This window comes from Schistocerca americana, chromosome X (genome assembly GCF_021461395.2).
Source record: "Schistocerca americana isolate TAMUIC-IGC-003095 chromosome X, iqSchAmer2.1, whole genome shotgun sequence".
NCBI lineage: Eukaryota > Metazoa > Arthropoda > Insecta > Orthoptera > Acrididae > Schistocerca > Schistocerca americana.
The window spans coordinates 415,600,116-415,618,069 of record NC_060130.1 but is presented as its reverse complement, the minus strand read 5'-3'; the positions used below and the strand labels follow the sequence as shown (position 1 = coordinate 415,618,069).

The following is a 17,954-nucleotide window of genomic DNA, read 5'->3' as shown; positions in this document are numbered from 1 at the left end:
TCTTCAGTGATACGACTAGAGTCTGTCTGCACGCGAGTGATGTATGTACACTTTTACGGCGTAGACATGTTGAGAGGCCTAATCTGGGGAGCACCAGCCCATAACACATAGGTTCCCCCTCAGGCTTCATGGTGTGGCTACTTACCAATGCTCTTTGCATTGCGTACGTTGTTATCCCCATGCTACCGTCATTTCTTTGACAGGAAGGTGATGTGCTTTTTCAGGAAGACAATACACGTGCAGATATGGCTGCTGCAAAGCTCCGGCCGGGGTGGCCGAGCGGTTCTAGGCACTACAGTCTGAACCGCGCGACTCCTACGGTCGCAGGTTCGAATCCTGCCTCGGTCATGGATGTGTGTGATGTCCTTACGTTAGTTAGGTTTAAGTAGTTCTAAGTTCTAGGGGACTGATGGCCTCAGAAGTTAAGTCCCATAGTGCTCAGAACTATTTGAACCAACTCTCTGAGGTGGAGGGCAATAGGAAGAATGGGAGCAGGACAATCGCAAACTCATGTGGCCCGACGGCTTGACGTGAATCGTTCTGTCGTTTCTCGGATGTGGTGACGATTTATAGAGACCGGAACTGTATGACAGAGACCAGGCTGGGCCGACCACATATGACATCAGAATGAGAGGACCGTTATCTGTCTGCAAGGGCATGACAGTACCGCCTTATTACTGAGCAGCAACTCGCATCTGACCTCACAGCATCCTGTGTAGGTGTTGTATCCAGGCAATGGGGTAGAGAAGGCTACCGCACGACCACGAGCTGCGGACTCGCTTATTTCACTGAGGATCATGATTGGTGTCTGTTCTTTCCGACATGTCTGAATAAACAGACATCACACATGTATAAAACTATAAAGTATTGTAGAGTATGACGTTAATTTTAGTGCTGTTGTTATTCTTTGCCTTCAGTTCTTTGATACACTACTGAAAGTTAATGTTTAGAAAAGTCATTGTGTTGCACACTTTAACTCATTTTTATTTTTAGTGTTTGTTCTTTTGGTGTTGGTTTTTATTGGCATGAAACTGTTCAGTGGTCTCGACAGACTGTTCTCAGACTTTAGAGAGCTTAGCTGCAGCATCCCAATTACTAGATCGAAAGCTTTCTCGATGTCTGTAAATGAGACGACCAATGATTATAGAGCTGTCAAACCTTTTTCTGTTGATAATCTAAAGCATAATACGGCTTCCAGTGTGTGGTAGTCGCTAAGAAATCGAAACTAGTATTATTGGTGATTTTACCCACTTTTTGTAATCTTAAGATGGAAAACTATTAGGGTTAATATTTTGGAGGCGTCAGATGTCCGTGTTAATGTTATATGATAGTGGCACGTCCGTCATACGTTCTTCTTTGACACTGATATTGAGATTATAAGATTTTTGCGTCAACATCAGTCATGAACAGTTTGTTAATTAGATTAAAATAGCTTTTCTTATTTTTTCTACCATTGATTATAATAGTCTGCCTAACAACGCGCTTCCTCTGACGTCAATTCCTTGACTGCTTGTTCAAATTCGGCTTTCATTGTGGGTTGTACAAGGTCACCCCTTCTGTACCTCGCCTTCCTCAGAAACTCCTTGTATTATATTAATGGGCATTCATTTTTCACTTTCAACTATTTCCCTCTTTAATCACACAAGTCATGTCGATTTCCCTACTCTCTTATATTGGTCTATCTTGATTTTCAAGTGTTAAAAAATTTACGAGCAGTCTTTCTCTGCATTTCCCGTATTCATGCTTTCTTATCCACCTTTTGAACACATTCTTTTGCGAGTATTTTTCTGTCACTGTTAACTTTAATATTTTATTTCATTTCATTGTTGTAGCTCTCCTTTTGCGTTGCACAGCTTTATTTCGTTCGTGAGATTCATCACTTCACTTTCAGAGCAGGTCTGTATATATACGTTTTCGTTTTAACTCAGAAATGTTGTTTGCGACATTGATAACTTACATCTTAATTATAATGCACTGTTTTGTAATTCTTCATGGAGATTAATGCTTCGATCTGTCTTGTTGCCAGTTTCTTTTCGAAGTTTGTTATACTGTCAGTGCCTTCTTTAGATCTCTTTTTACCTCGTTTGCCTGAGTAATATTTTACTATTTGTTTTCACAGTCTCTGAAGAAATCTCATCAGTTGAAGATTATGGCCGTATTTTATATTTGTTCCACGGCAGCTTTCATAAAATTTCACTTGACTTCGAAACTGTTCTCTCACTAACATGGAATCCATCTGGTCTCATGTACCATGTCCAGGCATCATCCACTATATCTTCTTGCCTTTGATTGGGTGTTTAAGTTATTTAAGAACACCAGTATTTAGTCTTTGAAAAATACAACATGTTCTCTCCTGTTTACGTTACGTAAGTTACGACCATTCGTCAAAGGTATATTCATGAGGCTTGCTGTCAGCCACCGTAGAAACACGCACAGCCGTTAATGAACCAAGGTTTTGAATGACATTTCATGAACCGGGTAACGACGACGTCTGCTTTAATTGGAAAGTTAAGCACTTTGATGGCATGTTACCCAAACGATCGCTGATCTGGCATTAAAAGTTGTAGTCCGGATTTAGTGCAAGACCCAATGTCATATGCAGCACAATTGTCACACAGGCGTAGATAATGAATGTCTTTGCCACTTCTACAGTTTTGTCGTTCTGACATCACCGGAAGAACAATATTGCGGTACCAATCGTGCGATATGTCAATAATTTATTGTACATTTGCAAAAAGTAACCTTCATTACCATGTGCACGAGGACGCAATATAATTTAAAATTCCCGATTGCATTAATACATTGAGTTGACAAAAGTCACGTGACAGCGATATGCAAAAGTACAGATGACGGTAGTATCAGTACACAAAGTATAAGAGGGTAGTGGATTGGCGGACCTGTCATTTGTACTCAGGTGGTTCATGTCAAACGATTTCTGACAAGATTATGGCAGCAAGACGGGAATTAACAGATTTTGAATGAGGAATGGTACTTGGAGCTAGACACATGGGGCATTCCATTTCGGTAATCTTTAGGTAATCCAATATTCCAAATTTGAAAATGTCAAGAGTGTGCCGAGAATACTCAATTTCAGGCATTACCTCTGACAACGGACAACGCAGTGGCCGACAGCCTTCAAGTAAACGACTGAGAGCAGCGGCGTTTTCTTATCGTTGTCAGTGCTAACAGAAAAACAACATTCCGTGAAATAACTGCTGATATCAGTGTGGGATGTACGATGAACATATATGTTAGTACAGTACGGCGAAATTTGGTGTTAATGGGCTATGGTATCAGAATAGCACGACATCGCCTGCAGCGCCTGTCCTGAGCTTTTGACAATATCGGTTGCATCCTAAACGACTGGAAAATCGTGGCCTGATCAGATGGGTCCAAATTTCAGTTGGTAAGAACTGACGGTATGATCTTAGTGTGTCCCAGACCTCACGAGTCCATGGACACAAGTTGCTGACAAGGCACTGCGCATGCTGGTGGTGCTTCCATAATGCTGTGGGCTGCATTTACATGGAATGGATAGTTTCCTCTGGTTCAACTGAACAGATAATTGACTGGAAATGGTTACATTTTGTTACTTGGAGACCATTTGCAGCCATTCATGGACTTCATGTTCCCAAAACTATTTTCGATCACATCGTGCCATGTCACCGGGCCAAAATAGTTCGCGACTGGTTTGAAGAACATTCTGAACAATTCGGGCAAATTATTTTGCCACCGAAATGCACTACCTGAATTCCATCGAATATTTAAGGGATATAATCGAGACGCCTTTTTGTTCACGAACTCCTGCGCCGCAACACTTTCGCAGTTATGCTCGGCTGTGGAGGCAACATGGCTCAGTATTTCTGTAGTGAACTTCCAGCGACTTGTTGAATCCATGCCACGTCAAGCTACTGCAGTACGCGGGCAAAAGGAGGTCCGACACGATATTAGGAAATATAGTATTACTTTTGTCACCTTAGTGTATAACTCTAAGAAAAACAGAGTTTATTTTTAAAGTTTCGTCTAAACGTTTTCCGAATTAATTTGCAATTACATATCTCAAATTGTTTTAAAAAATAAACTGACGAAGGTCTATGAAGCCGAATGCTGGTTAGTACTCGAGTAAACAGTATGTGAAAATCATCAGGAAAGCGTTTTCTTTTTATAATTACTCTTTTACTGTGGACTAAAAAAAGTTAGTCACACACAATTTCTAAAACCTTCCGCCTCCGTCGCCGGGCGGTCATTGTAAATGGCTACCATGCAGAGGACCCGAGTTCGTTTTCTGACAATGTCAGGTATTTTTCCTTGGACAAAGGAATAGAAAGAGGTCCACTCAGTCTCGTGATGCCAGTTTTGAGGCTCCTTGATGGAGGCTCCAGATCTGCTAACGCGACAACGGTCGGGAGAGCGGTGTGCTGATCATACGCCCCTCCATACATTGTCAAGTGATGCCATTAGCTCATGAATAACACGGCGATCGTAAGACCGTTTCGCCGGTGCGTGGCCGGAACGGTGGAGAGTTATTTCTAAAACCCATTATCTCTGCCGCACATTACCCTCTGAGATGACATTAAATGACATCCTAAAGTAAAATTTTACATCCACTCTAGATGACAACTGACTCATTTCGAGCCGGCCGCGGTGGTCTAGCGGTTCTTGGCGCGCAGTCCGGAACCGCGCGACTGCTACGGTCGCAGGTTCGAATCCTGCCTCGGGCATGGATGTGTGTGATGTCCTTAGGTTAGTTAGGTTTAAGTAGTTCTAAGTTCTAGGGGACTGATGACCACAGTAGTTAAGTCCCATAGTGCTCAGAGCCATTTGACCCATTTTTGAACTCATTTCGATTATCTCACGAGAGTCATGAAAACATTGTGACAACGTCTGGTTCGAAGCGAGTTTTATTATGGTTTGTACGTTGCAACAAAACTGAGATATTCGGACATTTACAGTGAAGAGCTCGATAATAGATCAATAGTTTCAGCTCGAGGGAGATATGGCCCAGATTAATTTGTTATCTGACATTAATGACTAATTTGGAACTAATATCTTAATTTCCTTACTTTTGTTACAGAATGTCCCCCTGCGGAAGACGGGATGGAGAGATTCGCGTGCCCAACACCGGATCGCATGGGCCGCTACCGGTGCATTGATGACCACGTCCTCTGCGACGGATTCATCGACTGTCCCAGCGGGGAGGACGAAGACCGGCAGGCGTGCATGTTCTACAAGACGGTTAGTAAAACTGAGTGCTTCTTTTTCTCCGCAGAGTACAGCAGATTTAATTTAGCGCAAAGTTTAACTCCTTCATATTTATTTAATATACCTTCGTTTCTTCAAAACTACCGACGCCACGCCGCGTTTAGTTTGAATTTAGAGAATGCGGATAGAATACGACGCTGACAGCCACTCATCATCTTTTATTCATTACGGGGGCCTGGAGAAAAGAGTTGTATTTGTCCATTCCATGTTCGCTGCAACATTAATACCCACACGAGTTTGACTAACAATTGTTTGCCACAGCCGCGTTAAAATTACCTGAAAGTAGCATAAGACGTCGGATGTTCAACTGTGCTAGCATTTTTGTAGAAAGGACATTTGACGCCTGGTTTGTTATTAAAGGTATTTATTTACCATGATGGCAATTTCAGCCTATTATGCCATATTCAAGTGACGGTTCACTATGAAATTCGTCAGCGCATCTTTAATTTTAAGTGTAGACTGTGTTTATCTACTCCATGTGTATATTAATACTAGCGTCATCGTAATTGTACAAGGCGTTCTAAAATGCCCCTTACAAACTTACAGGACATATCGAGGGGACTGAGTATATAACATTCTGAATTGGAACTCATGTTGAGAAAAGTGCCGTTTTCGTGCTATAACCATTCAAAAACATGTTGCCTGGAGCGATTTAGGGAAATCACTGAAAACCCAAATCAGGATGGCCGGACGCTGGATTGAACCGTAGTCCTCCCGAATGCGAGCCCCGTGTACTATCCACTGCGCCACCTCGCTCGGTAACTAGGTGTTGCAATACTTACACGGAAGAGAAGATAGAGTAATTTCAGAGTACAACACTGACTATACATCGATACCGATACGTGGAAGTATAAGAAGAATATGATCATCGTGGAAAACGACGTTTAAGTCGTGTAAGAAAAACCAGTCTTATAGGAAACATCACTTTGCTTTTTTCAGCGAGGTCGTTCGCACGTCGATTATGGTGTCCCTTCGTGTGATTGTTCCAGAATGCGCCGCTCTCTGAGAATTCATAGCCGTCCACAATTCCTACACGCAACGCACCTAGCCTGCTCTGAATACCGACTGTACTAATATGCGTTATTCTAGTGATAATATTACCCTTCTTGTAGAATTTCGCTGACTGAAAGTGACTGTAAAATTTTTAACATTGATACATTACACGCTGTGATATTGTTTGATACTGAAAGTCCTTTAACAACATTAATAAATTAACTTCATTAAGGAGGTACTTTAAATATTTTAACAGCTGCGAAATGCCATTTTCACATAATTACAAAAATACTGTAACGTTCTGAGGTGCATAAAGATAAATTATCCTTGACGTCGCGCGTCCTCAGTTGACAAGTAACAACCAACGAGCACATATGGGATGTAATAACGCTGTGTCACAATTCACAAACCATTTTGTTTATGAACTCCGAATAATACCCGCCATTATCACAGAATTCCAGTTTTGATCGATTAAATTTCGGGAGCGCAGCTGCTTAAATTACGATTCTTCTTCGAATATTTCGGCTACTCACCGTTCAGCTTCCTTCTGAATAAGGCGAATGACTGATGCTACACCACACGCTGTGTCCTTTGTAACCCACGGACCGCGCCTGTGCGCGTGCGGTCAAAGATACACAGGCGCCAGAGGCGTTGCTCGGTGGCAACCATGCAGATACAATAAGGAGAGGAGAGGCTACAGACTTACTGCACTTTATTTTGAAGCCGGCGCTACCCTGTTAGATGCCCCTAAACATTAGCAGACGATTGCTTCTTGTTCATTATTTCTGTCTTGTGCGCGCAACGGTTTCGTGCACAGCGTTAGGAAGGCGTTTTCAGACACTTCGGGCCTAATGTGCATACTTAATTTAGTAATAAGACCCATGTCGCGTCGTTTTTGTTATACGTTTCGAATACCCACAATGAGAAGTATGTAACACTACACGCCGGGTTCCCGGGTTCGATTCCCGGCGGGGTCAGGGATTTTCTCTGCCTCGTGATGACTGGGTGCTGTGTGCTGTCCTTAGGTTAGGTAGGTTTAAGTAGTTCTAAGTTCTAGGGGACTGATGACCATAGATGTTAAGTCCCATAGTGCTCAGAGCCATTTGAACCATTTAACACTATACGAGTGACCTTAAAAATGAAATGGAATTCCTTTACACACTACAGTCACAATGATTAGTGCACTCGTGAACGACGCAATCTGTTTTTTTTTTTTTTTTTAATCGAAACCGTTCCACCAGAACCGAATGAATGTTTGTGGCAATTAGCATGGCGTATGTCAGCTTAAACTTTGTGACGCAATGTCTGCTCCCTATCATATATCTTAATGGCGGCAAGGAAGTACACATAGGCACGGGATAGATCTGTGACTAGGCGATCGATCGAATCTGGATAGTCGATGTGTCACGGTGAGCTGCAACGTGGCGATGTCTTTGCAGGTTTGTTAGAGAAAGCACCGGATGCCATGACTTGTCCAAAGTGAAACCATATTCTCAAGTAATTAAATTCGTCGTCAAACTAATATCAACAGCTTCTTTCACCAACTAGTCCCCAAGAGATGAAGTCGACACCAGACTTCCAACGTTTTCGTGAAACATAGAGAGACCAGTATTAATACAGCGCTCTTCCACAGACGATTTGTTGGGCTGTAAGAGCCGGGTGTACCTACGGCGTTCGTGCGTCTTTCATGGACTGTCCTAGTCATCTGTCCGATGTATGAGAGGCCAAAGTTGCAGGAGATCTTATAAACCTCAGATTTTCTTAGCATCAAATGATCTTTAAAGCAGTGATGCTGTCTTCGGGAGAGGGCAAAAAATCACTTTTATTTTGTGGTTTCAGAGAATGCGCCCTTTTTTTAACGATAAGCTTCCCATGTCTGGCAGAAAAGTTTGAATTCAGATCTTTCTATGTCTTCTTCTGTGTTCGTTATGCCCACCTTCGGATTCATTCATAGCGCCTTACTTATCTGCTGTGGAGAATATCCGTTAGTTTTAAAAGGTCGCTTTAACTGCAGAAGCTTGTCCTGCAGACTGCTGTCGTCAGCTCTGTGAACCAAAGTTCTGAGAACACACATCGTCTTAGAATGACTGTTGCAGTGATTTACACGTAAATATAAACTGGTATGCGTCGGTTTTCAATGTAATGAGTATTCCAAAGTGCCATTACATCTTTGCCGAAGTAAAACATCCTAGAATGAAAGGTATTCCTACTTTTAGATATCCATTGTAAACTGGATTTATCTGTGAATATAATAAGATTGTTTAAAAATTCTTGTAATGAATCTTCACCATGGGGCCACACTAAAAACCTGTCGTCAACATATCTCAAACTGCTGTGGGCTTCAAGCTGGCAGAAGCCCTCTCTGAAGATTCCTAAACGGTAAATACCCGAAAAAAATAAGCTTAATATATCCGGCAATACCCCCGAAATACGAGGGGCGTTCAATAATTAATGCAACATGTTTTTCCCTTGGCCAGTTTCGGTTGAAAAAATGTGGAATTTGTTGTGGGACATCGTGAAATATTCTCGCTTCAACTCCCATAGTTGCATGAAGTTCCGATTGTTGGTGAGGCTATACGTAGCAAAGAAAATGGGCTCTATAGCAGACGTGTTTTCCAAGCGGGCCGCTGGGACTGAGTTTCTTTTGGCGGAAAACCAAAGCATCGCAGATATTCACAGGCGCTTGCAGAATGTCTATGGAGACCTGGCAGTGAACAAAGCCACGGTGAGTCATAGGCGAGGCGTCTGTCATCATCGCAACAAGACCACGTAAATCTCCAGCGTGCTGACCGGCTACACACCGCCGTGCCTCCTGCAATGTTGGAACGTGCGGACACTCACATTCGAGGTGTCGACGGAGCACAATCAAACACCGCGCTTGAATTCGATGTCTCTGTTGGTAATGCTGACTTACTAGTCCATCATATGGGCTACTCAAAGGTGTGTGCTCGCTGCGATCCTCACCACCTTTGTATGCAAACACGGACCAGTGGAAGACAAAAATGGCTCTAGGCACTATGGGAATTAACATCTGAGGTCATCAGTCACGTAGACTTAGAACTACTTAAACCTAACTAACCTAAGGACATCACACTCATCCATGCCCTAGGCAGGATTTGAACCAGCAGCGCGGTTCCGGACTGAACCGCTCGGCCACAGCGGTCGGCCCCAGTGGAAGAGTTTCAATTTAAAAAAATTATGGGTTCATCACTTGGAATCGGAAAAAGCAGCAGTCCATGGAGTGGCGCCACACCACTTGTCCTAAGCCGCACCCTCAGCCGGTAAAGTTATGGTGACGACCTTCTGGGCTCTTAAGGGGTTATTCTGTGAAGTGTATTGTGCTGTGCTACCCTCACGAATCTGAAGAACCAACGTGAACGTGTTCGTTGGCACAAAAATGCAAACGAACTTCTCCTTGACAGAGTAAGACCTTATACAAGTCTGCACACCAGAGAGGAACCACAGAACTTCATTGGATTGTTATTCCTCATCCACCCTGCAGTCTGGATGTCACACCTTCCGACTTTCATCTGTCTGGTCCACCCAAGGTTGTACTCTGCGGGAAGCAGTCTGTGGTTGATGGGGAAGTTATTGATGTAGTAAGACATTGGCTCTGACTTGTACCATTTGAGTGATACCATGAGAGCATACAGGCCCTCCCTGGAAGGTCGCGTAAGGCCGTCACATTGAACGGATACTACGTTGAAAAATAGCATTTTGTAACGGAAAATGTGTGGAATAATACGGTGTATTGGAATCCTGAATAAAACCAATCTGTTACAGAAAAAAAGTGTTGCGTTACGTATTGAACGCCTCTCGTATAATGGAGCAGTCATTGCGCTTCGAAAACATGAAGATGATTCCAGTTTTCTTAGGTAACACATATGGCGTTTTATGTGCGGTATAGCTGGTATATTTTTTTCATAACATTTCCAATGATAAAAATTACAAGTGTGTTCGCCATGTTTCACAATGAAGTACCGACACAATCAGACTGCTGTTTTACCGACATAACCTTCCAAGACGCGCATATTTAAAGTCTGCTGCACTCATCCATTCGCACCAATTAGCACATCGAAACACAGTCAAATATTTCTTGACCGTTTCTCAAGGTTGGCAGTGTCAGTGGAAGTACTGATGAAATCAAGAGGAATGAATTAACGGATGATTAGCAACGCATATGGATTTCTATTTCCTTGCACATATCGCTTAATTTCACGGGTACCTACATGTTAGGAAAGGACACACTTACGTACTGCAGCAAATTTATGGGAATGAATGTGGAAGTACAATATGAAATTAAAAGGAACGAATTAACGGGTGATTAGCAACATGTGTAGATTTCTGTTTGCTTGCATACATCAACAAATTTCATGAGTACTTACCTATTTGACGAACCCACACGTACATGTTGCAGTTCAATTTATGATAAACAAGACCACTTTTACTATAAAACGTACCCAAACATATTTGGCAAAAGTGGTAATAAATGCTTTTTTCGACAAGTCCACATAACAAGTAGAGAGGGTTGCGAGAATCTGAAGCATAAAATATGATCCATCAACCACAACATCTTAGCAAAATGAATTATGACAGTGGAGCACAGCTGCATTCGGTTTTTAAGCGAATAAACAATGTAGAAGATAAAGAATTGAAGAAGTCGTCTTCCTACTATAGCCTCTCTATACAAATGTGTTTCACATATCAGTTCTAACAATTCTTTCTTACCATTAACTGGAAAGTGCTCCTTTTACGATTTAATACTGGGAACGCATTACAATGTTCAGTGGAAGTATACCTATACCACTTAAGGTGACTTTGTTTGCAGGCACCTCCACAGGTGGTTTCGTTTTAATAATAAAAACTTAAAACAAGGATATACTACAGAACTGTTACTTAAAGCATAAACTCCCAGGTCAGTTCTGAACTCTGGAACAATGTTAGTAACAGTGTGAGCTACAGTAACTAATCTCTTGAGCTCTGCAAGCAAGCCATTGCCTATAACGTTATGGGAGCTATTCCTTTTAGAAGATATAATTCTTCTGTCGAAAGACATATAGGAGAACTATGATTAGCTACTTCTCACCATCATAACATCTTGCGTAAACGTCATTCCAATCAGGACAAACGTTACCTCAGCTGGTTCCCAGATACTCATATCGGAATTCAGTAACTGTCCTAATTAAACATGAATATGAAGATATCAGCGGTAATTTTTAGTAGTATTTTTAAAAATTTGTCATGGATTAAAGTACAACTGACAGAATGTAGAGCTTACATTTTATTTACCTCCGATAGTTGGCTAAAACCAGTAGCTCACAAAATAAAGACCTTCGTGACAAATCTAAGGGTTCCCGGAAAAAAGGGCCCATGGAATGAGAGGTGCTATACTTTCGGCAAGAGATAAGAATTTTAAATAATCTAAAGTATAAACTGAGTCCGTATGGGGAATGGTTTCAGCACGAATGACAATCGTGAGTTGAAAATTATTATTGGATCATTCTATCGATCACCAGATTCAGCATCGTATTTCAGGGAAAACCTCCATACTCCATTTAGAAGCCTTGCTAAAACACACTGACGAAAAGAAAATCACAATATCAAAAAGGTTTCATTGAGAAAACCTTACCAACAGCCGTATGTTTTATTTTATTTTATATTCCAATGCTACCAGTTTCGGCAACTCAGTATTGCCATCTGCAGGCCCCTGCATAATAAAGGAGTGAACATGTGGTGAGATAAGGGTGTACAGTTCAAGTTTACAATTGACAGGTATTCATAATGGCGCTTAAACTTAAAAACAATGTAAATATTAACGTTAGATCAAATCTATGTGTACGTCCAGCACAAATATGATAAAACATACGCATATATTTGCTAATAGCATTAAAGCAAACCTCTCTCTATATCTAGCACAACAGATTAAAACTTGTGTAAACATTTATTATTCATAAAATTATTTTACATGACAGATTTACTACGGAGCATGTAAAATCATTGAAAAAATCAGTATTAGACAGCGTACAGTCAAGAGTTTCGTACAAACAAAGTGCATCATTTTTTAATAATGAAATTCTATAAAATTCTTTTAGATGATGGATCGCCTAGTGTATATGAGTCACAATCGTTCATTTAAAGTAGAATGTCACGTAATAAGGTATGAATTACGATAGTTTGCATATTTACAGCCTACGCAATATCCCAGATGGTAAGATAAGTAGTTGTCACAGTATCAAGAATAGCTTGACACAAAATCCAATGGAAATCGACATATTAAGAGAAAATAGCATGCATATCGAACAATGCGTGTATTGCCAACTAACTGGTAGCTAAGAATGAAAGATATGATTGGTTTCATTTATATCCCTGAACAGGTTTGCATTACCACAGTGAACTAAAAAACAAGAAACTCAAATCCTAGTAAACCAGGGCGAGTCCATAAAGTTCACGGCTGAATACTTCATACAATATCATTTGGAGTATAAATCATTCCTAACACGACCTATCTATAGATGATAAACCATCCAAATACTAAGACTAACAAGTTGTGTAGTGATATGGTAAGTGGATACAGAATCGGATAAAAGGTAAATGAGTATGCGAAGACCACTATATTTTCGAACTTGAAGCCCATAAAAGCAGTACCATCTATGTTAAAAAATATATCGGCTCAACCACTTGTTTATGGTGTGAAACACGAAGTCCTCTCATCCAGTATGGATAAAATCAAAGTACCATCTATCTCTATGAATTCCAAAAGCCATCAATAGCAAAAATATCATTGGAACGTCTCTAAACTGTATGGAGAACACGCTGATAAACTAACCGGGTCCTTATCCTACTCGTCAGGTGTGGTCGAGACATACCGAATTCCCACAAGTTAATTGGGGACTGTGCCAATTTTGATCTAAAAGGCCAAGGAAACACTAAATATTTCATTGTCCTAAGTGCGAAACGAACGTAAAAGATACTAATGACCTAAAAACATGATCACTATTAAATGCTGTCTACCAGGGTAGTAGACTGCTATAAAACAGACACAAGGAGTTGCAAAAAGCAAGATCGACGAGTTCATATGAGAGTTAGATAGTAAGCTTCAGGTAAACAATTAGAGCGTTATAGTAAGGTTGAAAAATTAAATTCCTGCTAAAAAAAGGTGGATAACAAAACATGTAAGAAAGGAACTGTATAATGTCGGAAACAATGGTGCAACATATAAGGGCTTAAATAATGTAGAGGTACATAAATATTGCTAAGTGGAAGTTTCACCTATCATCAAAAGAAAAGTCCCCAAAACAACAATATGAATTCACTACAATAAGCCCCAATAATTACGCACGACTGTACCTTGACGTGCCAGTATCGGTTGCGGTTATTTTAGCCGAAACGGTACTAAAGTTATGACAGAGAGCGCCTCACTTGAATATAGTGAGTCGCTACCAAGCTACATGTCTCACTCAACGGTCCGAGTATATCACGGTGAACATCTTTGAAAACCCCCTTCGGTGAACATGTTTCGTCAAAGAAATGATAGCAGAAACAACAAAGACCAATATCTAGGTATACGCAACCAAAATTACGACCTCACTGTGCCCTGTTATCAGTCACATCGATATCTTATATGACAAGCAGTTACGTAATACAGTCCAACTGGACTACTGATAGGAATATTAATTATAGAGAATCTGTATTAAAAGGGACGTCATATGCTAACCAATGGGTGTAAAATACTTCACATAGACCTATTATACCTCAAACTAAGATTACTTCAATATAGGAATACGGTAGTTCTATTTAGGCCCCTTATGTACTGGTCCATTATAAATAATAAAACACTAAATTGATTCACTATTAGTAAAGTGGATCCAGGAAAATTATATAAACCTCGAAATACGGTAAAACTGCTGCCGGTACCGAAAACAGAATGGAAGATTTGTAAATACTAACGATAACACTTCAACTATCAACTATACCATTTGCCGGGAGTTGAAATACCACTGGCAACACGTGCTACATGTAGATAACTTGATCGCTATGAAAAGAAAATGAACGACCATATGTAAATACACTACTGGGCATTAAAATTGCTACACCAAGAAGGAATGCAGATGATAAACGGGTATTCACTGGTCAAATATATTATACTAGAACTGACGTGTTATTACATTTTCATGCAATTTGGGTGCATAGATCCTGAGAAATCAGCACCCAGAACAACCACCTCTGGCCGTAATAACGGCCTTGATACGCCTGGGCATTGAGTCAAACAGAGCTTGGATGGCGTGTGCAGGTACAGCTGCCCATGCAGCTTCAACACGATACCACAGTTCTTCAAGAGTAGTAACTTGCGTATTGTGACGAGCCAGTTGCTCGGCCACCATTGACCAGACGTTTTCAGTTGGTGAAAGATCTGGAGAATATGCTGCCCAGGTCAGCATCGAACATTATCTGTACCCAGAAACGCCCGCACAGGACCTACAACACGCGGTCGTGCATTACCCTGCTGAAATGTAGGGTTTCACAGGGATCGAATGAAGGGTCGTAACACATCTGAAATGTCACGTCCACTGTTCAAAGTGCCATCAATGCGAACAAGAGGTGACCGAAACGTGTAACCAATGGCTCCCCATACCATCACGCCGGGTGATACGCCAGTATGGCGATGACGAATACACGCTTCCAATGTGCGTTCACCGCGATGTCGCCAAACACGGATGCGACCATCATAATGCTGTAAACAGAACCTGGATTCATACGAAAAAATACCGTTTTGCCATTCGTGCACCCAGGTTCGTCATTGAATCTACCATCGCTGGCGCTCCTGTCTGTGATACAGCGTCAAAGGTAACCGCAGCCATGAGCTCCGAGCTGATAGTCCATGCTGCTGCAAACGTCGTCGAACTGTTCCTGCAGATGGTCGTTGTCTTGCAAACGTCTCCATCTGTTGACTCAGGGATCGAGACGTGGCTGCACCATCCGTTACAGCCATGCGGATAAGATGCCTGTCTTCTCGACTGCTAGCGATACGAGGCCATTGGGATCCAGCACGGCGTTCCATATTACTCCCTGAACCCACCAATTCCATATTCTACTAACAGTCATTGGATCTCGACCAACGCGAGCAGCAGTATCGCGATACAATAAACCGCAATAGCGATAGGCTACAATCCGACCTTTATCAAAGTCGGAAACGTGATGGTACACATTTCTCCTCCTTACACGAGGCATCACAACAACGTTTCACCAGGCAACGCCGATCAACTGCTGTTTGTGTATGAGAAATCGGTTGGAAACTTTCCTCATGTCAGCACGTTGTAAGTGTCGCCACCGGCGCCAACCTTGTGTGAATGCTCTGATAAGCTAATCATTTGCATATCACAGCATCTACTTCCTGTCGGTTAAATTTCTCGTCTGTAGCACGTCATCTTAGTGGTGTACCAATTTTAAGGGCCAGTAGTGTATTACCTCACACATCTACCTAATATAAGCAGTAGGGACATGAAGCAGTAAAAATACAGTAAACATTCTACAAAAAGCTGTATCAAGTAACGCATCATAAAATAATCTTATCTGTATCTAGTCATGTACACTAATGATATCAGTGCTAGGCCTGAACCTAACCATAACCCTCAAATGAGGCTACATTGGAGCAACGCTACTAAAATCCCATTATCTAATTCATCATATCAATGGGTACTACAGAGTAAAAATTACTGACCGCACGGTATTATAGTACTAACAATATTACCGAAAGGTGCCATAAAACTGGAATCCAAAATCCTATCTAATGACACAAATCATTAAAGATAATCGTGAAGGTTCAAGAAGACATCAGTTAAGTGCGTATTGCATGCCAACTTAACGTTATGCAAGAGATTCCTGTGAACGGTTGACAGTGACTGAACCAGCACACAGGTCACAGATAGTGCTACTAAGTCAAAGGTTAAAAGAAGACAGTAAACGGTAATGGTCGATAAAACGTAAAATCGTTGGCATGTAGAACGCTTGCAATACAGAATCTCAACGCGTAACAAACTATGGGAGACCTAACACACGCAGATGATATACATACAACATTCTTTCCAGACATCAGGCTTCAATTCGCTATAGTTCGCGAAAAATTTCGAAAAATAATTTATTCTTTGATTCAGTTTGATCATTCAAAAGATTTCCATGTTCGTTTCCCGCATGGATGTAGATTTCCATATCTTCAAGAACATCTAATGTCTCACCTTTATCAATGATGTGCTCTATCTCTAGATTGTCATTAATACACATAATCTTATGTTTTTTTATAAACCAAAACTTACGGCTGTTGGTAAAATATTTTGAATCAAGAAATACGTACCAGCAGACGTCCCCCAGGCCATAATTGACCATCAGAGATAAACAAAAGGCGGTAGGCGTGTTTCTACATCTGAAAGACGATGTCTGTTCAGATTTCGTGCCAGTCGCTAGCAGCGCCACTATGAGGATGTAACAGATATGCCTTAAATTCACGCTATAATGATCATGAGCGTTAGTTACCTTTGTGATTCTACGTGGCGAGTTGATGTTAGTGAGAAATGCCTTTAAGGTGACAAAGATGGCGTTGTTACTGAGTCTGAAAGAGGTCGCGACAGATGGTTGTATGTCCAGTCACAATTCTGAGTTGCAGGCAAAAGGCAATGAAAATTAGACGGGTTACAGCAGTTAGAGATTTATAAGGACACTGGTAGGTTATGACAACTAAACGATATGTGTGGTTTTGGTGGAACTAAAATTCTATTCCAAGGATGATAGCCAAAGTAATTCTCGATAATACTACCTTCAACATCGTATATCTCTTATACAGACTAGGGGATTAAGTTCTGGGCGTGTCCGTACAAATAGTATTGTGCTGTCACACCTACGCATTAAAGAAAACATATACTAGAGCGCCAGCGACGGAGCACACTACATTACAGTTAGCTAGGCAACAGATGTGCAATACATTACACTCAAGAAGATCTATAGCACTTGATGCACAGAATTATGACAACCAAGTAATAAGTGTGTTTACTTTTTTTTTGTATATCTGAAATGGGAGAAGGTACCTATGGAAATCTTTCACCCAGGCTGCTGTGCAGTCCATGGTGATGGGTTCATACTACCAGTATTATCGCCAAAGGTCTTCCTGCAATTTGTTACTGCCTTCTTATAGACAACTGAGGACCTATGAGCCCAGTGTCGTGGGTATATACGGTACACAAACACACTCATGGAGCACTTTATTCATGTCATGAGCGCACACACACGAACACACATACGAGCGAACGGGCGCGCGCGCACGCGTGAGTGCACACACACACACACACACACACACACACACACACACACACACACACACGCACGCACACACATACACAGAATTGCACCTGGACAAACAGTTATTTAGGGTGGTCAAGATAAATGCGACACCCTGTATATACAAAGCTTCAAGAGCCGTGGTTGACTGAAGGGCTTGAATTTCACAATATGTAGATATGGAGAGTACTTCCTAGCATTTCACTAAGTAAAAAGTGCACACTCTGTATTTTTACATACGGAAGTTAACCTATACTGCAAATTTAAAGACAAAATAACAGTACCCCGTGAGCTTTTGGTCGAGAACTTCGGTGGTATAATCGTCGTATTATTCTAAGCCACCTCCCTAAGTAATGGCTGTAAGGCGCTGCCAT

General features: G+C 41.4%; 1 protein-coding gene across 2 annotated transcripts in view; it reads left to right on the top strand.

The window, feature by feature from the left end:
• The window catches only part of LOC124555671, a 443,175-nt gene that overhangs the window by 412,304 nt on the left and 12,917 nt on the right, over nucleotides 1-17,954 (top strand). For both annotated transcript variants that reach the window (XM_047129667.1, XM_047129666.1), the window contains one exon: nucleotides 5,075-5,235. In XM_047129667.1, the coding sequence (XP_046985623.1) occupies nucleotides 5,075-5,235 (161 nt within the window). The remainder of the gene's footprint in view (nucleotides 1-5,074; nucleotides 5,236-17,954) is intronic.